The 23232-nt window shown below is 39.4% G+C and overlaps 1 protein-coding gene across 1 annotated transcript in view; it reads right to left on the minus strand.

Annotated features, from left to right (window-relative positions):
- Positions 1-1931: 1931 nt before the first annotated feature.
- ZNF462 (zinc finger protein 462) overlaps positions 1932-23232 on the minus strand; it is a 97149-nt gene continuing 75848 nt past the window's right edge. The window contains exons 9-12 of the mRNA XM_023727419.1: positions 22616-22839; positions 9594-9726; positions 4822-4945; positions 1932-3540 (exon numbers count right to left, since the gene is read on the minus strand). Of these exons, the coding sequence (XP_023583187.1) occupies positions 3333-3540; positions 4822-4945; positions 9594-9726; positions 22616-22839 (689 nt within the window). The 3' untranslated portion in view covers positions 1932-3332. The remainder of the gene's footprint in view (positions 3541-4821; positions 4946-9593; positions 9727-22615; positions 22840-23232) is intronic.

The following is a 23232-nucleotide window of genomic DNA, read 5'->3' on the forward strand; positions in this document are numbered from 1 at the left end:
AGGTCTGAGTTCACCCAAAGATCTCTCAGAAGAAAAGCCTGGTGATCTACTCCCAAAAACTCAGCCATTGATAACCCTACAGAGCTTTACTTTGACATACATCGGTTGCCATGAGTCAGAACTGACTCAGTGGCAACTGGATATGAATTGAAAGGCCATGCTAAGTGTCATGGATTGAATTGTCCCCCCAAAAAATGTGTGTAGCAACTTGGCTAGGTCATGATTCCCAGTATTGTATGATTGTGTAAATCTGATGTGATTTCCTTATGTGTTGAAAACTGTATCACTATGATGAGGTTATAGGTGATCTCCTTATGTGTTGTAAATTCTATCACTGTGATGAGGTTATGCTGATGAGGTTTACTAGATAGTGTCTTAATCCAATCTCTTTTGAGATATAAAAGAATGAAGCTGGCAGAGACACATGGGAACCTCACACCACCAAGAAGGCAGTGCTGGGAGCACAGCGTGTTCTTTGGACCTGAGGTTCCTGCGCTGAGACGCTCCCAAACTAAGGGAAGATTGATGCAGCACAAGGACTTTCCTCCAGAGCCTACAGAGAGAGCCTTCCCCTGGAGCTGATGCCCTGAATTTGGACTTGTAGCCTACTGGACTATGAGAGAATAAACTTCTCTTGTTAAAAGCCATCCACACTTGTGGTATTTCTGTTGAAGCAGCACTAGATGACTGAGACACTACATTATTTCTACATTTCGTACCTGTAGTCCTTTTTTATTAAATGACTTACAATAGATGCACATAGACACGTGAAAAAATTCTTTATTAATTTCTCACATTTCATTACAAAATGTATGTTGCAAACAACTTGAATAACCTACTTGTGTTTTATTTTTTTTTAACCCTTGGCTTCAAGGACTCAGAATCTCCCTATCTTTTATCAAGTATCGGGAAACACTGATAATTGGAGTCAATAGGTTATCATTTTGCTATTTATTTTCTTCTCTCAAGCTCTGAAAAAAAAGTCTTCTGTATAAATTAAACAAAAAAATGTTGAAAATTCTATGTCATTACAGTCAACAGAATTATAATAATGCATCCAAAATGTGCGGCCACGAAATATCAGGTATATGTTTTGAAAAAGAAAAAAAAAATGACATTCTAGCCTTGTTAAAAGGATAATGGTCCCATATTTTTATTAACAGGTTAGCAAAACAAAATCCAATGGATTACAATATTTACATGTTATTTGAAAAATAAAGTAGTGATAAAAGCATGTCACAATTATTTTTTTTTTCTTTTTTTTTTTTTTTTTTTTTTTTTTTTTTTTTTTTTGGTAACCATTACAAACACCCAATCCAGGTATGGAACTGTTTAATACATTTGAAATGAGGCCAATTAAAAACAAATAAGGACACAAAATGAATCTTTGTCTAGATAGTTCACACCTTCCCCACTTTTCTGGTTTCCACATGATGGCCCCATCCCTAAAAAAAAAATTAAATTAAAACAAACACCTGACAAATAAAAATTCTTAACAGCAAGAAAATAAAAGAAAAACATGCTTTTCAAGTAAGCACTTATTCCACAAATGCAACGTCTTTCCATGGATTTTATTTGAAGCTGTGTGGGACACTGTCATCTCAGCAATTCCCCTTCCCTTTCTGCCCTCCCCCCTCCCCCAACCCTTCCAAGTCAAAAAACAAAACAAAAATCAAAACATGAAAACCAAAGGACTCACACCCACATACACATACAAGCGCGTGCGTGCGCGCGCGCACGCACGCACACACACACACACACACACACAACTTCTAAAACCTAGGCTTCAAGGAAAGTTCTTTGCTACTTTGTGGAACAAAACCCTTTGTTCATAATCAGAACATATTATATAGACTTAGATTTAGTCTAAGCCGCTCCCCTCCTGAAAAATCTAATATGGGGGAAACAGAGCAGCTGGCAGCTAGATTTAAAAAAAAAAAAAAAAAAAGTAGTTCTCCAGGCTCCTTGTAGGATACAAGTATTTCTTGTCCATTCTCACCAATGGGATGGGATTCTAGCACATGCCCTTTTCCCCCTAATAAATGAGAAAACTCCCAAAACACAATGCAAACAAAAACAGAACATATTTTAAATGCATACACAAAAGCCAGCTCATCCTAACAGAAATTATTTGTGTGAGACAGATAGTGTTAATTTGACAAGCAACAAAAGGGTGAAGAGGACCTCCTCGTCTGGCCCACAAGCTGCATAGCTGTGCCGAAAGTTTGGTTCTTTAGTTAAATTAAAAAAAAAAAAAAAGTTAACGTCTTTGTTATTTTCATGTTTAAAATAAAAACATTCCTATTCACAAAAAACTAAATCTCCCTTGCCCCCAAATTAAAACAACCAATAACAACACGCACACACACACACACATACACAAAAACAATTTATATGAAAAACTGAATTGTGCTGTGTTTGTAACACTCAAATTGATAGAAAATAAACACGTGGCAAACAAAACTGCACAATCACCTTAAATTTAGCTCACATGAATCTACCAAATTCTAAATTATAGTTGAACACTAATAAACAGCTTACCTGGAATAAAGGATGACAATTCACAAACAGTTATCTAATAATTAAAGTCTGTTTCTTTTTTTGTTTTGTTTTTTACTAAAATAATTAAAAAAATCACAGTATTTTAAGAAATAAAACCCACATGGGGATTTTAAGCACAATTTGTGTTCCTTTCTTTAAAACTCTTTTTTTTTTTCTCCATTCACCATCTTGCCCAGCAGTTCTCTCTACATTTAACCACAACGACGACAGGTAGTACTGACAAATGCAGAGAATTCCCTTGGTTAATTTTGAGGTACTAGGAAACAGGTGACTGTTTTATGCAAAGCAGTTTTTTGTTTTCTATTTTTGTTTTTTTTCCAAAGCGGCTGCAGTTAGGTCTTGAAAAAGCTTAAGGTATTAAAACTAGAAAAACGCACCGAAAGTTGTGCGTCAGAAAGTTGTTCCCCTATGAGAAGTCTTCTACGGTCATGGAGCGTATGTCCTCCACGTTCTGTCCAAGACCACCACAGAGTACACTGTGTGCATGGGAGGTGCTTCCATATTCCGAAACAAATGGAACTTCCACGACAAAGATCCGGAAGAAAAGATGCAGTGATGGAAAAGGAGCCACATATTCCAACCATTTAAATAACTTTAATTTACATACTCATTCACAAAGGTACCAGTGCTTTGAAAATAGATTGTTCAGTCCTAAAAAGCAGCTTTGTTTCTGTCTTCTCTTTTCTGTCCCTCCCTTCTCAGCCCAAGCTGGCCCACCCACATTTTCATCACTGTTCAAGTAAGGTTTGATTAAGAATTTCACCAAACACTTATTCTTTTTTGGCCTCTGCATTCTCCAGGAGAGATTTGTCGGCAGCTACCACACAGATGGCTACTGTTTCATTTTTTAGGGAAAAGTTTATCCCGATTGCCTCGTCACCTTCCTTTTCTTCTGTGGAGGGCATCTTGACACTGTTCTCCAAGCTCTCTTTTGCGTGGATTTCTTCTCTGCTCACTTGCTTGGTGTCATTCAAAGCCCTGGAAAAGAACATTTATAGAAGAGACAAGACGAATAGATATATTTTTCTAGCTAAACAAAAAAGACTCAAGTGTCCTTATTTCCCTGATCCTAAAAAGGTTTTGGGTTTTCCTTTAAACAAATGTCATGGACATACAACTAAACTGTGAACAGTTTATCTTTACTGTGAAGCCCCTGGGTGGTGTAAATGGTTAACTTGCTCAGCTGCCAGCTGAAATGTTGGCAATTTGAGTCCACCCAGAGGTGCCTTGGAAAAAAGGCCTGCTGATCTACTTCTGAAAAAACAGCCATTGAAAATTCTACAGGGCACAGTTCTACTCTGACACACACGGGGTCCCGTGTTGGGGTTGACTCCATGAGAACTGGTTATCCTTGCTGTATGTTAGGCTTAGATCATGTATTTCTAGTATCTTTGTAAAGAATCAAACCTATAAAAATAACTACTATAATATGTTTTGATTATGCTATGATTTATTTCCAGATTAACATAGTATTTTTTTTTTTTATCCACTCCTCTACTGGGTCATAAGTGGTAATAACAAGAGTTGTCTTATGCTCAAACTCAGCAGCTGAAACCAGAAGCTTGGAGATCAATAATATTTACTATAACTAAAAGAGCAACTCAGGTACTAAAGAGTCAATGGACAGGCCCAGAAACAAAGAAACAACAAAAACCTTAAATGGTACACACATCTTGGGAAGCTTAGTTATATTCTCTGGGGTCTAGATGCTTGAGGTTCCAGAGGCATTCTCTCCTGAAAGGACCAAATCCTACACACTGCTATGTTCAAGGATCTTGTAAGTATTTTACAGGTGTGCTCCCACCTACCTGGAAGGCAGGCAGAAGCTGGCTCTGTCCCCGAGGCAGGGCATTAAAGGCACCAAGAGGCGCCTGGCATTGTTCAAGGTCCCCCAGGGAACGAGTCAGAGGCAGGAACAGAAGCCAGGTCTTCTGACCCCCGGTCCAGCGCTCTATCAGAGAATGTCATGCTAATGAAAGCTGAAGGGACACTGGCTGGAGATCTCGCTCTACTTCTACACATAGGCTCGAGGGGGATATGTCATTCATAAAGACGATTTTTGACTTGTGGCTGGTGACCATGTTAAAAACCACCAAGAAAGCAAAAACCTGGTTCCTCACAACTGCCTCTCCTCCCACAGCCCGGAAATGTGGCATAGAAGGGACTACGTACTGTCAGGGGAACAAAAGAAAGAACCCGATCTCCCTACCTCCCACTTCCCACTCTGGGCCAAGGCGTTTTTGGGGTGGCCCCACTTACATGCCGTGCCTCAGCACATGCCTTTCCCACTCGGAGCCCTGTGAAAACGCCCGTCCACAGAATTCACACGGAAAACGCTTCTCAGTGTTAACAGCAGCCCCATGATCAGCAAACCTCATAAGATCTGTGAGAAGAAACAGACGGTTACCTGTGTGCTGTGGGAGCAGACAGAAGAGATGAGTCAGCATTCACTAGGAAACCCCTTTCCTACCTTCACTTGTAAAGCCAGGTGGTGAAAAGCAATTTCAGCACTCCTTACTCTTTCTCCTATCCAATTTGTCCCCTAAGGGCATTTCTTGAATAGCTCTCAAGAAGTGTTCCTGGTTTCTGCCCCATGCTTCCCCTTTCTCCTCACTTCTTTAACTGCTTCCATTACAAATAATCTGCATCTGTATTGCCCAAAGAGCCCCTTCTTCCCATTCTAAAGGTATCTGAGCATTTTTTTGTACTGTATCTCTCCCTTCTGTGCCTCACTGTTTAGCACTTACTCATTTTCTATTTAACACTGGTTTTATCTTATTCACGAAAAAGAATATAGGCTGTTGAAAGCAGTGGACCAGGTTATACGCAGAAGACTTCAGGGTTTTGATGACTTCCGATTAAGGCTGAACGTCCAGACTTGTGGTCATTTGTCATGGATATTATAATCAACACCTTACAGGGTTGTTACGAGCATTGAATGAGATCTACAAGCAAAGAATCTAGCATGAATGTGAATCCTGGGCAACTGGAGCCTGGTAGAACTCTTGCCTTCCATGCAACAGATCTGGGTTTGATTCTCAGTCAATGCACCTCAAGCACAGCCACCACCAATATGTCAGTGGAGGCTTCCGCGTTGCTATGATGCTAAATAGGTTTCAGCAGAACTTCCAGACTAAGATGGACTAGGAAGAAAAGCCTGGCAATCTACTCCCAAAAATCAGCCAATGAAAACCCTATGGATTACGAAAGTCTGATCTACAACTGATCATGGGGATGGCGCAGGACTCAGCAGCATTTCATTCTATTGCGCGTGAGGGAGCCACGAGTCGGGGGCCAACTTGACCACAGCAAACAACAATGTGAAAGCATGTCCCCAGCTGGTGAGGGACCCTGGCCAGCTGCCCAACATCTACTTCTCAATTGGTGGTATTCATGAACGTGGGGCCATACAGACATTTCTGGATAGGTCTGTTGTAAACATCAAATACTGACTGTAGTTGTTTTGTTTCCTCCACGGTGCTGGGCACATGTTAGGGGTTTGATAAATGTGGACTGGCTGGATAATTGTTTAGAGGCCACTCCTTCTGACAGACTCAAAGACTAGAGCTTATATGGCCTTTGTGTTGTCCTGAGTCCCAAGCCCATATGCCTTTCATTATACCGCAGAGGCCAGATCTTTACACGGGTAATAAACAGCAGGACCTAGACGGTTCTGTAGCCACACTGCAAAGTGAGGGCAGCACACAGTGAAACGGTGATCATCTCTACATATCTGACCACTCTGTACCTGCACATACAAGATGTCACAGAAAGATGTCTCCTGCCTGAAACCCCCATCTAATAAAGTCCTCCTAACAGGATAGGTGTTTCTGTGCTGCCTTAATCTTCAGCACAAAAAAGCTCTGTGAATGGGGCCAGTTTTAACAAAAGATGAAACATTTTCTCACAAATTAAGAAGATCACCCCACAAGCCATTAAAAATAATTTGCACAGACTATCTTCCTTGATTCTTTTCGTTGGAAATGAGACAGCACCATCTGCTCTTCGCATTAATTCCTTAGCAGGGATTATCTTGGGCAAGAAATCAACAGAATGCCTTCCCGACTCCTCCCCAACTGCATAATGAGGGTGGGGGGTGGGGGTGGGGGACTGGGCTTGGCTTCAGTTTGATTTCTTCATGCCTGGTTTCTTCTCTTTAAAAATTCCTTCTGAGCTTCCTAGGCAGGACCTGCAGTTCGTCCCCAAGTCAGCCCTCTCTCCAGCTCCCTTGTTTAGAAAGGATGCTGGGTATCAGTTATCTCCAATCGAGGAGCCTGAAGAACATCTACATTGCCAAAGAGGAGAGGGCTGCTGGAACACTTGCTCCTTTGCCCTTAGGAAACACGAAACCAGTCAGCTTGTCTTTGCAATGGCTCTTGCTAAGTTTCATCCTCAGAGGAGGAGGCCACTCATTACCTGTCACACATCAAATCGTTCTCCATCAGCCCTGAAAACTGTGCCAAAGCACCGCCCACTCTCTACTCCTAGAAGACATAAACATCTGGCAAAAATACCCCGAGGCTATTGTGTGCCATTCCTTCTTCTTGGCAAGAAAATACCTAGATGGTGGAAAATTGATTCTAGGTCTATACAAAGGAGATGGGACAAAGGAGGCTGTTCTTTCAAAGATTCCCAAGGGGGAAGGGAAGGTTTAGGTTTGTAATTCCCATTAACATTACTGGAGGTTACTCATGTAAATCCCCACCCTCTGAGAGAGAGGAATACATGCTTCTCTGCCCTGAGGACTACTTTTTTTCCCCCATGTGGTTAAGGCTCATGAATGTGGATGCCACACTTTCCAGTGAGGAGCAATCGGAGACCAGAAAGTTCTTTCCAGTCAAACCGAGCTGGTCTGATGCCACAGTGCTGACAAGAAAGGGAGTCCAACCCACGGGAGAGGGGAAATTTGCCTGGTGCCTTATGCATCTCAACTGCCATCTTTTTAGTTCTGATTTTCTGGAGGAGTCACAGGGGAGTAGAGGATGAGAAGGAGTTTTTGCCTCTGCAATACTTATAACCTCTAAAATCGTGTATTCAGCTTTAGAGATTAAAAAGTCTGGATATTCGATGAGGAATAATTTATTTCCTGAAGAGGAATGGCAGAGCACAAAGCATCAGAAAGAAAAAGGAGGCTTTGTAATACCCACTGTCAAAAGCATCCTCTCCCAGCGAACTCTGGTAACAGCGCACAGATATTAAAAATTCATCACTAAGAAAATGGTATTTGTGAAATGGTTAAAAAGTAGAAGATAAAAAGCTACACTCCTCAGATCACAGCCATTTCCCTTATGAGAAATAAATGAATATGACCTCGATTAATAAAAGTTGCAACTTCACACGTAGCATTGTTGAATAGCGCCATCAATCTCCAGGAAGAGAATGTTTTATTTGTCTGTATGTCAGGCTGACCAGTAGGCATGGGAGTTTTGAAGGGCTAGCACACCTTGCCTGGAAGTTCTTGCTGTCTGTCTAGGTCGGGGGTCCAAGGGCCAAACGAGACCCCCATCTGGCAAACTCATGTTCTCCTGCCTTGGCCTCATGGTTGGTGGCTGGGGGAATGGGGATAAAGGGAACAGAGGAAGAACAGGGAGACCCTCAGAGGGAAATGGTCCACCAAATAGGTTTCTTCAGGCTTGTGGACTAACAGAGCAGGAAAAACAAAAACTTTTTTACTGAAGAGCGAGGCCCCAAAGGCCTCCAAATCCACATATTACCTTTAATGAAAGACACTCCACTGTCTAAAGGATTGGGAGATGGGCATGTAGAGTAAGAGAGGCCTTTGCTTTGGAGTCAGAAGACCTAAATCAAACCTCCAGTGGTGTTTTACTTTGGACAAGCTCTTAAATGACAATAATCCCAACTGCACTGCAGGGTTACCAGTTAGTAGTGATTATATGTTCTAGGACCGGGGCTAAGGTCATCTTATGCGTTCTCTCATTTAATATTTATAACGTTTAATCATTTACAAATCTTTACAACAACCCTATGAAGTAGGTGGCATTATTACTATTTTATGGATGATGAAGGCAAAAGGAGAGAAAATAATTTACCTAAAGTCACACAGCTAGTAAGAACCAGAAGCCAAACCCAGGCAAGCCAACTGCAGCGCCCTCTACATTACACAAGATTAAATAAATAAGGTCCCATAAAAGCCACCAACACAGAGCCTGGCACATAAGGATGCTCAATAATGGCAACTAACCATTCTTCTCATTATTGGGGTGCTATCTACAATGTTTATTTATCAAGTTTATATTACCCACATTTTTGATGAATCTGCAATAACTAAGGTAAAAGAGCTCAACCTATATTCTTAAATGCAGAGTTTGGGGATTTTCACAATATTCAATGTTAGACAATACAGAAAACCAACTGTCTACAGCCAAATATACTTTAAAACTTTTTTTTTTAATTTTGAAATAATCATAGACTCACAGGTAGTTGCAAAAATTGTATTAAGAGTCCTAGGAAACCTTCCCCAGTGTCCCTGTAAATACAGCTGAATGAAAGCTGTAGTCTCTTGCTCCCTCTTCACAAACCAGAAACAGGGCAGCAAGGGAGAGAAGAGGATCAAGCAGAGAGACATATATGGAGAGGGTTTGGGTTGTCTGCAGTCTCTCTCTAACCCCAGCAGCACAGATTTTAAATAAGCTTTCAACTGGAAGTGCATTCTCATTCCTCGATAGCTTTACATTCTCATCAGTCTTGCTGTCTGCCTGTCCTTATTCTGAAGATCCCCAAGACACCAGTTTTCCTTATTAAAAAAAAATTAACTGCCATATATATATATTTTTAACAAACATGTATCTGTAGTTACAGAGAAAATGTCTGTTTTCCTTGGCGTTTGTATAGCTGGTAATAGTTTCCAATGACACTGCCCCTGAAATGTTTCTTAAGTCAGCCTGTTCTGCTCCTTAACTAAGAAGGATCATTCCTTCTGTTACTCCTACAACAACCTCCTGCTTCCCTTCTGTCTCACCATGGACATGCTGGCGGCCATCTGGGACTAAGAGGGCAGGGATGAGACTAACCTCGGTCTTCAGCCTTGCTGTTCATTTCTTCTTCCTTGTCTTCATCCTCACTGCTGGAGCTCTCCATTTTTTCCTTCATCTGTTCCAGCTGATCCAAGTTAACCCGTCCAACCAGCTCAAAGTTCCGGCTGACCTGAAAAAGGCCCACAAAATGACGGAAGGATGAAATGAGTGATGAACCACAGACTCAATGGGGTACCCCCTGGTGGAGAGACCTTTCCAACATCATTTCCCTAGGACTGTGTTTTCTGAACCAGGATCAAACAACAATGGTGCTTAAGAGGTCCTTTCCTTTACCGTTGATTCTTTCTGAGGTGGCTCTGCATTATTTCTCCTACATTCCACCATTTTCACTGGGACAGTCAACACTGGACCTTCTTTACTAAACTTGTTAAAAAGTGTGAAACAATCAGCAGGAGCCCCTGGAAGCAAATGGTTAAGCACTCAGCTACTATCCAAAAGGTTGGTGGTTGAATCCACCCAGAGGTGCCTTGGAATAAAGTCCTGGCAATCTACTTCTGAAAAATCAGCCATTAAAAGCCCTATGGAGCATAGTTCTACCCTGACACACATGGAGTCATCATGAGTTGGAACCAACTCAACACCAACTGGTTTTACCAATCAGCAGGAGGTAAAAAGTATCATAAAGTCTGGGGTATAGAGTAGGGGTCTGATAAATAATTTTTTTTAGTTAATTCGAAGGTGTAACTTTCATAAAGTACCCAAGCTTCCAATACTTCTGGAGGCGAAGGGGCTCTGTGAGCATCCTGGCCACCAGCAGCAGAGATGACAACCTTCTTCACCATGTTCCTATCAGCCTGGAGGGTGGTGGGCTGCCTCAGTGTAAGTCATATGACAACTATTTGATTCCTAACTCCAGTTTCAAATGGAAGGCAATATTATTACTGTTAGCGTGACTACTGCTTTTGAAGCTGACAATGGACTATTTATCAAGGCTGGGATTATTTCAGAAAAATCTGGATGACTAACCCCCTAAAACCTTTTAAAAGTGGTGACTATGGCTGATTTTTATTTATGTAAGATGTGGCTGGAATGATGGGGGATCCAAACTTTCTTCAAAGTACCATCCAAAAGGAATAAAAATAAAAATCTGCATTAAGGAAAGTTATTAACAATTATCTGTTTTCGGTTCTCATATCAATGTAGCACAAAATCTACCTTCTTCATTAAGGTTTTCAGAACCTCTCCAGTTGCATGCATAGAATTATCAGGAATAACAAGTTAGCACAGGAATGAAGCCAATGAAATGACTGAAGTCAATACAGTGATTGGCAGCTCCTCTGTGTAAGGCACTGGGGGCTTAAGGAGGGGGCACACAAAGATGAATGAGACCTGGTTCTGGCCTCCAGAGGCTCACAGTTTAGTGAGGAGGGAAGAAAGACATCATTAATTAGAATCCCAGGCAGATTTCCATAGCTGCTACAGTAGCAATACAGAGTGTAATGAGGACATAAGAGAGGAAAGAATTTACAAGACAATTCCAAAGTTTTCTCTGGGCCTGGAGTGGAACAAAGATTTGTTGAGCATCATCAATTCCATATGCCTGGCAGATGGGAACACCATCATCAACTGTGACAAATGTGAGAGAAAGAGACTCAGAATATCAGGGCCAACAGGCTAAGTACTGTCCCAACAACGTCACGCAGAAAATGGGTAGCATCTAAAAAGAGGAATAAAACTTCAGGGGAAAAAACTCTTTCAGAATGGGAAGAACAGTACTTTGATCTCTCTATACTGAAATCCATGAAATCAGTTGACATTGAAAACAACTCAACATGAGGTGGAAAAGATGTTTTTGTCAATCTCGGTGCTAAACATTCAGGGACATCAACTCTTGTTTCGCTGATTAAAAAATGTTCTAAAATTAGCAGACTAAGATAAGGAGAAGGAGGAAGAGGTCAACGTTAGCATCTTTATTTCTCTTTCCTTCCCTCTAAAAGTTCACAGTAACGGTCTCCAAAGAACTTTTGCTGTAACACCTTCCCAACTAGGGATTTATCTACCACGGTTCACTCATACAGACCTATGTCAAAGCATGGGCTTTGAAGTCAGACACATCTGAGTTCAAGTTCAGAATCTGACATTAACCACTGGACTCATGTTGTGCCAAGTTACTTAACACATAGGTTCTCAATGCCTTATTTGTAAAGGGAGACAGCATAGTATCTGAAAAACAATAGTACTTAAAAAATGTAGTTTCTTCCCCTTTTCTGAGAACATGACCTTTTCCAACTTTGATTTCGGAAACACTTATAACAAGCAATGTAAACGCACATTTAAGAAGTTAGGTTTAGTCACAAGTCCATATAGCATTTATGACAAATATTTAAATAGAAGTTTTCTGGGTTACTAGTTTGCCAGGACAAGGGTACAAAATTCCAGTTTGCTTAATTTTGAAATATGTACAAAGAAAAATCTGACCACCTTTAGTAACCAGGGCAACTGTAGGTGTGTGAAAGCAGCATGAAGGATGGGCAGTCGCCAGGAAATAAAACTGTAAAATCATGGAAGCCAAAAAAGAATCCTCAAACATCTGCTTTAATCCAGTGGTTTTCATTCACTTAACAAGGTCTCCCTGAGAGCCCGCTGTGTGCCAGGCCCCATGGTAGGTACTGAATTGAAGCCTCAGCTCCTCAAGGAACACAGTGACAGGAGGAGATCTGTCACCAAACCAAATTTTTTTTCTTCCTTCTGGTTTTTTTTTGCTAGGATTTGTCCATTTTCCCATCACCATCACCTCTTCACTGGGAAACTGCTGATACTTTGGCTTCTGCACATCTTTAAAATAATGCATGACATTTTCATGATACGATGTTGATCCAGGGCTAACCCAGGATTGATTTTATCCTAAAGATTTCTAAAATCTTTACTATGCAATTAGAAGATTGTAAACTAAAAACTACTTATGGTGTTGGGTTATTACTATATTTGAAATCCCCAAACCAGCAATCCAATAGTAATCCTAACACAAAAGGAAGGCTCCTTCTGCATTTTGGAGTCATCATCATCTCTTGCCTGGATAATTGCAACACCCCCCTCCCCTGCTGGTCTCCCAGCATCTACTCTTGTCCGTTCTATTTTCCAGTATAGCCAGAGAAATTTTTTTTTTTTAATTAAGACTTTATTTTTTAGAGCAGTTTTAGGCAGAGCGATTTTTTAAAAAATTAAACCTGTTCATGTCAGTCTCTGATTACCTTGAGGATATAATCCAAATTCCTTACTGTGGTTGACATGGCCCACTATCACAGTATCTCAGCCCACTTTCTCCAGACTCCACCTTACTCCACCACACTGAATTTACTGAGGCTCCTGGACCGAGCCATGCTCTTCACTGTGTCTCTGAACGTGCCATTCCCTCTGTGCGGATCTCTCTCAAGTCCACTCCCTTCATGTGGAGACCCCTGCACAATCTTCCAGGCCTTGCTTCAATGTCACTTCATCTGGGAGGCCTTTCCTAGATCCCTTCTTGGTTAAATATCCTTGCTCTATGCGTCCACAGCACCCTAGACTCCCCCTTTTGTAATATGTCCCGCTTGGTAATTAACTGTTTATGGTTTGCTTCTCCCCTACTGAACTGCAAACTCTGGGTATCAAATTCACAGCTGAATCTCCACTGACCCCACCGTGTCTACAGAACTGGTACTGTTCTCACCTCTTGGCTACGAGACTTCCTCATTTTAATGTAACACTTTTTCTTTCATATAAACATTCACACAAAAACTTGGAAAACAGAACAATCATTTGAAGTCCAATCGCCTGTATATAATGACTATTAACAAGTCATTACATTTCTGTATTCCAGTTTGCTATTCTATATTCCTGATTACTTACAATGCTGTAATCATATTAGAACATACAAGTCTGTATCCTGCTTTTTTATACTTGGCATGGCATAAACACTACTCTCAGAATAAATATGACTTTTAATCACTGATATTTCATCAAGTGGATATACCATCATTTACTTGACCATTCCCATATGACTTTTTAATTGTTTGTTGCCATCAGATTGGCTCTGACTCATGGCGACTTATATACAACAGAATGAAACGCTGCCCAGGCCTGTGCCATGTTCAGGATCATTGGTATGTTTGAGTCCATTGTTGTGGCTATTATGTCATTCCATCTCAGTGAGGGTTTCTCTCATTTTTGTTGACCCTCTACCAACCATGATGGCCTTTTCTAGTGATTGTTCTTTCCTGATGTAACTGAGCTGAAGTCTTGCCATCTTCACTTCTAAGGAGCATTCTGTTTGAGTTTCTTCTAAGACAGACTTTAGGCTATTTCTGGTTTTTCACTATTAAAAATAATGCAGTGATTAACCTTTTTGTATATAAACTTTTCTTTCATGTTTAGTTTTATTTTTGTAGGCTAAACTTCCAGAAGTGAAATTCCAGGGTCAAAGTCAAAGGGTATGAACTTTATTAAAGTTCAATATTTCTAACTTGGCTGAAATGTTCATACCATAAGTCACTCTCTGTACTTAGAGGTTGGTGGATATCTGTGTAACTTCTTGGTGGTACAGAAGACATATTGGAAATTAACCTTTTCCCCTGAAAATGTGAATAAGGAATTTATGACCCTGTTTTCCCAAAGAGTCCACAACAAAGGAAGAAAGAGTAAGCCTCAGAGTTTGTGATTTACTAGAGCCTGGCTCCTTGCAGCCTGTCTCTCCGACTTGCTTATAAACTCGTCCAGAGTAGCGACTACTTCTTACTTAGCTTTATATGCTCAATGTATAGTATAAGGTCAGTCATCTAGTCGATGCACAATAAATTTGAATTCACAGGTAACATGAAAACCCACGGGAGTTCATAAAGCATAAATAACATATATGGCTATAAGATTTGCATCCCATGATATAAATTTGCAAGTTAATGAGAGAATAAAATTGGACACTCTCTAAAACGTTTTGTTTCAATATTTACCAGATATTTGTTATGTGCTAAAAATGAATCCAGTAGCTTTTACATGTACTATTTAATATTTAACCCTTACAGCCATTCTGCAAAATATATGTTACCCTCCATATTTGTAGATGAGGAAAACGGAACACAAAATGAGTAGGTGATAAAAACAGGATTAGAAATCATACCTTCAAATTACATAGCTCAAGCTTTTCCTATTATAATGCAAATCATCTGTAGAAATGCAAAATTTGCAAAATATGTAATAATTATCCATGGTGCACTGGCTGAATGCAAAAAGATGGAAGAAAAAAGTACAATAATACTCTTTTGCAAAATGTGACAGGATAGGGCAATAGCATCCTCTGAGAATTCTTCTTCAAAATAGAAACTTTTCTAAGAACATTAAGAATAAAGGATCTTAATGTACCCAGAATATGGAGCACAGAACTCAAGGAAGATATCTAATTTCTTCTGCAATCACTGAGTCAGAATCAGAAAATATTCTTCTGCCTGACCTAATTTAGTAAATGCTCAGACAAAATCAACTCATTTTGAGAATCTCAGCATAACTGCACTCACAAGTACTCAAGAAACCCAAGTGGAAGGCATGTGGAACTCTGCTGTTGACCAACTGAGCTGTTGTCACTCTCCAGGACCCCAAATCCAGGGACAAGTATGCTGATGGATGCCAGCTTACTCTGCTTATTTGAAAAAACAAGCTAAGCACTTAACACCAGGCTTCAAACCAGTTCATTCTGGTTCAACTCTCTTTTGAGAATTTACATTTCTAACAAGTTCCCAGGCAATGCTAATGCTGCTGGTAAGGGACCAATTCTGAGAACCACTAGTAGAGCAGTGGTTCTCAAAATTTATTATACATTAAGAATCAGCTGAGGGTCTTGTTAAACTGAAGACTCTGATTCAGTATCTCTGGGGTGGAAACACAAATTCCCAGCAGTGGTTCGAACCAGAACGAACCATTTGAAGTCTTGCTTAAAACTTCCCGTCTGAAAAGTGGTTTCATACACTGATTTATTTAACAAACAGCTCTGAGCATTTATTGTATGCAGGGTTCTATGTTAGATTTTGGAATAATACAGAAGTCAGATGGTTTCCACTTTTAAGAAAGTTGCATCCAATAGTAAGAGAGAGAGAGACCTGTTGACAGTTAAGTACAAGTCAAGGCAGAATGAAATCAGCGCCCTCACAGAGGAAGATACAAAGTGCTATGGAAAATTGGAAGCAGTGTAATTAACTTTCGCCTGGGGAGTTTAGTGAATAGTTTCAAAGATTACAGACAAAAATATTTTCAAATGTTCACCTGAGAAATCTTGTCTAAGGTTCTGTCAGGCTTATTGCTCTGAAAAACGGTCACACCTCTTGCTCATCTGCTTCTGATTTCTCTATCTTCCAAAACACATGCAAGAAACTGGTCTGTGGTTGACAAATCAAAAAGCAAAACTAACATGAGAGAAGGTAGGGATGAAACTACATAATCTTCTAGAGAATCCTTCAGCGTGCAGAAATCCTTAAGAGTTGGTAAAACTAGAACTGCCTAGTACTTAGCTCAGAAATGAAATGGAATTAAGAAAGAAAGAAAAGAAAATGTGGCCAAAGGTGTGTTTTATGATTTGGAGTGGGGGAAGTTTCCTCTTGTTTTTTTCTTTTCTGAAAACAAATGTTCTACGTGACTCTTGTGCCACCATGGATTTCACTAGTCCAGAAAGCTGAACAATTGTATCGGAATAACTAAGATGTTGATTTCTTTTGCATCTAACATTCTGCGGCTTTCCCCAAACTGGCAAAATGTAAGATACGAGGTTCCTTGAGTTCAGTCGCCTGAGGCTCCATTTGTATAAAAAATTAAAAACATTTCAAAGTAAATTTAATTAGTGAATGTGTATTGCCTGAATAGACTATTGTTTCAAATTTAATATACCGAACATGACAATTTTATAAGCACACCAAGTTAGAGATAATATATTTTGATGTTCCTTAAACTAGCAAAGAGACTTCAGAAACATAAAGAACACTAAACAAGGTATGCAAATACTTAAACTTTCTTTAAAAAAAAAAATGTGAGAAAACGCAAGGCTTATTTATTTACTTTTCACAACTTCTAGGTTCCTAGAAATGGACTAGTTATTGGTCATAAACAGGATTACTGAGAGGTATGATTTCAGTGTGTGTGAGAGAGAGAATAGTTCAGCTTCTAGAAGACCTACTGAGATCGAAAAAAGACAAGTAGTTGAATAATGAAAAATTAAATTTCAAGTAGCCCACACGGTTTACTTCCATATTATTAGATCTCAAGAGATCACAAGTGATTCCTTGCTCACTGGGCTGAAGATAAAGGTCTAGAAGGACAAGGCTCTGTTTGTCACCAGTAAAATGAGAGTGCAGACTGTCATCCGTTCTCTATTGCACTGTGCCTTCTGAGGATAAACACGGTAGCCTAAATCAAGTGCACTTGAGATTTTGATTCTTAAATGGAATGGTGTTTTTTGACTTCAAGGGCCTTTCCTGCTGTTACCAGTACTTTGTCCCGTCCATGAAAGATACAGTCTGACATCTTTAGAGATGTTCCTGAGCTTTAAAAGTTTTGCAGGCAGAATTCAGACGTCCAGTTTTGAATGCCCTGATCTATTTAATGAAATCTTTTGACTGAAAATACATTCTACAATGTCTTATAATTTCTTTGGTAGATCTCTGCACTGCACAAAATCACCTAAAGCTGTTCATGGAAGAATGTAACGAGCAATGCACTCAACACACAGTCATACTGAAAAAAAAAATTATTAGTAAACCCTAGCTTAGAACCATACTTTTGATTTGGCAGTTTGCTCATTAATCTTGATCTCGAGTATCTGTGGACCTATCTGTTCCAGAGGTCAACCTCATAAGGAAAGACCGCAAGAAATACTGAGAGCCTACTATGTGTCAGATCCTAGGAAACTTGCAAATGTTTTAGGTATTGGAGTTGTCTTAGGTTGGGTTCTCTACAGAAGCAAAACCAGTAAAGTGTATAAATATATATATAGAGAGATTTTATATCAAGGAAATGGCTCACGCAGTTGTAGAGGCTGGAAGCCCTTGGATGAGGCTGGAGGCTTCCTCCAACTCACGTAGCTACAGGGGCTGGCAAACCCAAGATGGGCAGGTCAAACAGCAGGGCTCTGACTCACAGGCTGTGGAGACCAACGAACCCCAAGATGGGCAGGTAAGATGGCAGGTAAGCTGCTAGCTCAAGTCCCAAGAACCGGTGGTCAGATGACAAGGAGCCAGCTCCAGGATCCAGAGCTAGCAAAAGCCCACGAGCCTTGCCAGAATGTTCACTTATATTCAATGCAGACCACACCCCCAAGGAAACTCCCTTTCAACTGACTGGCTACTCAGACTAGGTCCCATCATGGAGGTGATCACATTATATCAGATCTCATCATGGAAGTGATTACATCATTATACAACTGCCAAACTACATCATAACTGCCAAACCACTGAGAATCCATGGCCCAGCTAAGCCGATAGAAAACCTTCAGGATCACAAGAGTATATAAAATACCATAAAATTCACTTATTTTAAGTGAACAGTTTAATTGATTTTAGTAAATTTATACAGTTGTGCAACCATCACCACAATCCAGTTTAAGAATACTAATATCACTCTGAGAAATTCCCTGGTGATCTTTGCAGTCAATCAATCCCTGCTCCCAATCTCTGGCCCCAGGCAACCTCTAACCTACTTTCTATCTCCATAATTTTGTCTTTTCTAGAAATTTTATATAAATGGAATCATACAATATATATAGTCTTTTGTACCTGGCTTAGCATGAGTTTTTTGAGATTCATCCATGTTGTTACATACAGCAATAGTTCATATCTTTTTATTGATTAGTATTCCATTGTATGGCTACACCACATTTTATTTATCCATTCACCAGTTGACAAATATTTTGTTTGCTTTCAGTTTCGTTTTTGACTATTATGAATAAGACTGCTATCAAGACTCACATCAAGTCTTTTTGTGGGAGTGGAATTACTGGGTCAGATAGAAAGTGTATGCTGAACTTTTTAAAAAACTGACAAATTTCTTCCCAAGTGGCCATACTATTTTACATTCCAATCAGCAGTGTATGAGGTTTCCAGTTTCTCCACATCCTTGCCATTACTTGGTACTACTGGTCTTCTTAATTTTAGCCATTCTAGTGGGTGGGTAGTGGTACCAAGTTGTAGTTTTAATTTGCATTTCCCTAATGACAAATCACGTTGCTCATCTTTTCATGTACTTACTTGCTATTCCTATTTCTCCTTTGGCAAAGTGTCCATTCACATCTTTTGCTCACTTTTAACTGGGTTGTTGTCTTCTTATTAGAGTTGGAGCATTCTTTATATATTCTTGCAACAAATTCTTTGTTAGATACCTACTTTGCAAATATTTGCTTCCAGTCTGTTGCTTGCCTTTTCATTTTCTTAATGGTGTCTTGTAAAGTGCAAACATTTTTAACTTCGATGACATCCAATTTATTTTTTCTTTAATGTCTGTAGCTTTTGTGTCACATCTAATAAATCTTTCTTTACCTCAAGATTGCATGATTTTCCGCTTTTCAAAAATTTTGTAGTTTTAAGCTTATACATTTAAGTTTATGATCGATTTTCAGTTAATTTTTTTGTAGGGAGTGAAGTAAGGGTACAGGGTTATTATTTTGCACATAGAAATCTAATTATTCCAGCACCGTTATATAAAAAAAAAAAAACCTTTCTCTATTTCTTTGACACCTTTGATAGAAATCAAATGACAATAATATATATGGAGGTCTCTTTCCGGACTATCTCTATGTCGTTGATCTATGCAACTACCCTTATGCTAATATCACACTTTCTGGATTACTGTAGTTTTATAGTGACTTTTGAAATCAGCTTTGTTCTTTTTTACTCACATTGTTGAAGCTATTCTAGGCCCTTTGCATTTCCATATAAATTTCAGAATCAGTTTGTCAACTTCTACTTAAAAATAGCCCACTAGGGTTTCGATAGAGATTATGTTGAATCCGCAGATCAGTTTGGAAGAGTTACCATCTTAACAACATCCAGTCTTGCAATCCACAAACATGGTCTGTGTTGCATTTATTTAGTTCTTCTTTTATTTCTCTCAGCAACATTTTGTAGTTTTCAGTGTACAGCTCTCGCAGTTGTTATGTCAAATTTATTCTTAAATATTTTATTCTTTTTCATATTATTGCAAATGGAATTGATCTTTTTTTAAATTTCATTTTCAGATTGTCCATGCTAGCATACAGAAATATAATTGACTTTTGTACATTTATCTTGTATTCTGTAACTGTGCTAAACTCACTGATGTTCTACTAGCTTTTCTGTAGATTCCTTAGGATTTTCTAACTACGAAGATCACATTGTCTGTGAATAAAGACTGTTTTACGCCTTCTTTCCAATCCCTATGTCTTTAACTTCTGTTCTTACCTTACGGCCCCTGACTTTTGCATTTGAATTGTTAGCAAACTTTTCTTTAGTACATTGTACATTGACATCCCTTTCATGAATGCTGAAATAAGACTTTTGTATATCCTTCACTCTGATGAATGACCACTTTTAACTAGCACATAATACCACTGCCTATCAGCTGGAAATTTGGTTTCAGTAGCACTACCATCTTTGTTTATAAAATTGCATTTGGCCAATTATTTCAAAAATTTTAATTGCATTTTGCACTCATCATTTAGGAAAAAAGGAACAGAAAATAGGAAAAAGAAAGCGCTGCTATCAGTAATAAGCATAGGTCTCATAAACTTAGTAACAATTGAAACAAAGATGAAAATCATTAGACGTGCTGACAGTGGCAATTCTTTAGCCTCAATTAGTTACTCACTGCACTTAATAAGCTGGTCTACCATTAGAAAGAATAAAATTAAAGAACATAATATGACACAGTGGAAATTAACATCAATGACTGTGTCTAAAATACAAGGTGTAATCAGTGATTTTATAATATATTTTTCATCTTAAGGAACGTAACTGTCTTTATGATAGGTACAACTATCATTATACTTGAGGAAAATTGAATTTCATAAATATTCTGAGGAACACAGTGGGTCTCAAAGTGGGGGAAATAGCAGGACTTCATCTAATCCTTACAAACCTTTTGAGGAAGGTATAAAAATTTCATTTACAATTCAGAAAACAGGCAGAGACATTTAAGTAACTTGCTACAAGTCTGTACCGTAAGTAGTGGAGACAAGATTCAAACCCAGGTCTGTTTGTTTCCAAAGATCTAAATTTGGGCATCTTTTTTTGCTGAGGAATCCATTTCCCTGGCCCATATCCCATAGCCTCAGCCTTCTACCCCCTGGTCGGGAAGATTCCAGTTCCATGTCTCCTACTAACATCCTCTCTCTTGCCCCAGTGACTCCCAAGCTAAGGTGCAACAACAAAGGAAGAATTTATCTTCCTGATTTGCTCTTCCCCAAAATATGAGACTGAAGGCTTGAACACTGTAATAAAACAGGTCTGAGGTGGTTATGTGAAGAAGATATGTGTGAGTAAATGTGAATGCCTGGTTTTGAAATGGATGAGTGGTTTTCCTTTGAGTATGGGAAAGAAATGCCCAGGACTTTTGAATAAGAAAAGAAATTAAAGTTCTTATGTGAGGCTAATTCAGGCGTTTCCTCTCTGCTTTCACTTTTTGGGTAGACACATTAGAAAATGAATGAATTCCAAGGCAGAAAAGTAACAATAAAACCATTAAATTGAGGACAGGTAAAGCTTAGCCTCCTCTCTCTTTACCTCATGGAAAAATGCTAACTCCGGGTGCAGAGGATTCAGACTAAAATCTTTATAACTTGGGTTTGTAGGGCCAGAAAAGAGCCACATTTCCACTGACGAAAATACAAAACAAGGAAAAAGAGAACACTATCAGAAGTGCTTCTCATTGTGCTTTAAGTAAACACTCAATAGATGTTTTGGATTTGTTGGTTAATTAAAAAACATTTTGATAGGTTCTTTTCATGAAATAAATACTAATCAGAGCTCCCACTGCACTCCGGGCAATGCACAAAACCAGAAATGAGGGTTTCTGTTCATGATGTACAAAGTAAGATAAGTTTTCTGCAGAATGAGGAAGTCATCCTTTATAATTTTACCCTCCCTAAATAAAACATACATTTTACAGTCCTTATAATATTCAGACATTCACAGTGATGCCTCTGAAAATCTTTGTAGTCAGCAACGTATTAGAAACAACCTACATGATTGAGGGACATGGTGGCACATCCATCTGATAGATTAGGGGTTGGCAAACTATGGGTTCACGGACTGTTGCCTATTTTTGTAAATAAAGTTTTATTGGAACACAGCCATTCGCATTTATTTATGTATTATCTGTGGCTGCTTTCTTGCTACAAAGGTGGAGATGAGTGGTTGCCATGGAGACCATATGCCCTGCAAAGCCTAAAATATTTACTATCTCGCCCTTTACAGAAAAAGTCTGCTAACCCTTATGATAAAATCAAACCAAACCTGTAGCCATTGAGTTGATTCTGACTCATAGCGACCCTACAGGACACAGCAGAACTGCCTCATAGGGTTTCTAAGGAGCAGCTGGTGGATTTGAACTGCCAACCTTTTGGTTAGCAGCCGTAGCTCGCCATAGCTCTTAACCACTATGCCACCAGGGCTCCAACCCTTATGATAATACATTTTAAATGACATGGGAAAATACCCATTAGGATGCTAAGTGAAAAAAAGCAATGTATACATAATATTTCATGTATAGCATAATCACAACTATGTAAAACAAAGGAAAATGGGCATAGAAAACAGGACAAAAAGATCAAGCAGCTGGATTTGGGTGGTGAAATCGTGGGTGGTTTTCATTCTCCCCCCTCTATGTTTTCCAATTTTCTACAATGACCTCATATTTCTTTTATAATAAACAAAACTAAACTTCACTTTACAAATTAGTTTACTTCATGTCCATCTTGTACACAGTAAATGTGACTAAATTCTGGCTCTCTCTCCCTACTCGGCCCCTCCCCACAGGTATGCTGAGGACAGGAGGCAGGAAGTCCGGGCCAGTACCTTATGCTCATCGCGAAGGTGGCTGTCCAGTTCCTCCGTGTGCTTGGTCTCATAGTAGCAGAGCTGGCATTTGTAAGGTTTCAGTTCATTGTGCTTTTCTATGTGTTGCTGGAGGCTCTCGTCACTGGAGCAGGTGAAGGTACACTTATCACAGCGGAAAACTACTCCCTGCAAGTATTTTGACAGTTTGGAACGGCACACTTCAATGGGGACAACTCTCTCTTCTGTGGAAACAAATTGAATGGAAAAATGGGAATTTTTACTTATGGTATGCAGACAGTCTTTCTTTGGAATATAAGAATAAATTCACATATTCAATTCTGCTACTTCTCACACGTCTGGGTTCTGGAGCTACACACACATGGACACTGTTCCTCCCCATAACTTCCAAACCAACATATTCCTCTGCTGGTTGTTCTTAGGTGCCGTCGAGTCAGTTCCAACTATTACCAAAGCTCTTTGTGTACTTAATACCTAGAACAACCTACAAATAGACGTGGGGCAGGCTGCAAGGTCCTGGTTAAGTCCTGAATAAAACAAAACAAACAGCTGTTGTTTAGTCGACTTCGACTCATGGCAACCCTGTACGTGTCAGAGCAGAATTGTACCCCATAGGG

Source organism: Trichechus manatus, unplaced genomic scaffold (assembly GCF_000243295.1).
Source record: "Trichechus manatus latirostris isolate Lorelei unplaced genomic scaffold, TriManLat1.0 scaffold00016, whole genome shotgun sequence".
Taxonomy (NCBI): domain Eukaryota; kingdom Metazoa; phylum Chordata; class Mammalia; order Sirenia; family Trichechidae; genus Trichechus; species Trichechus manatus.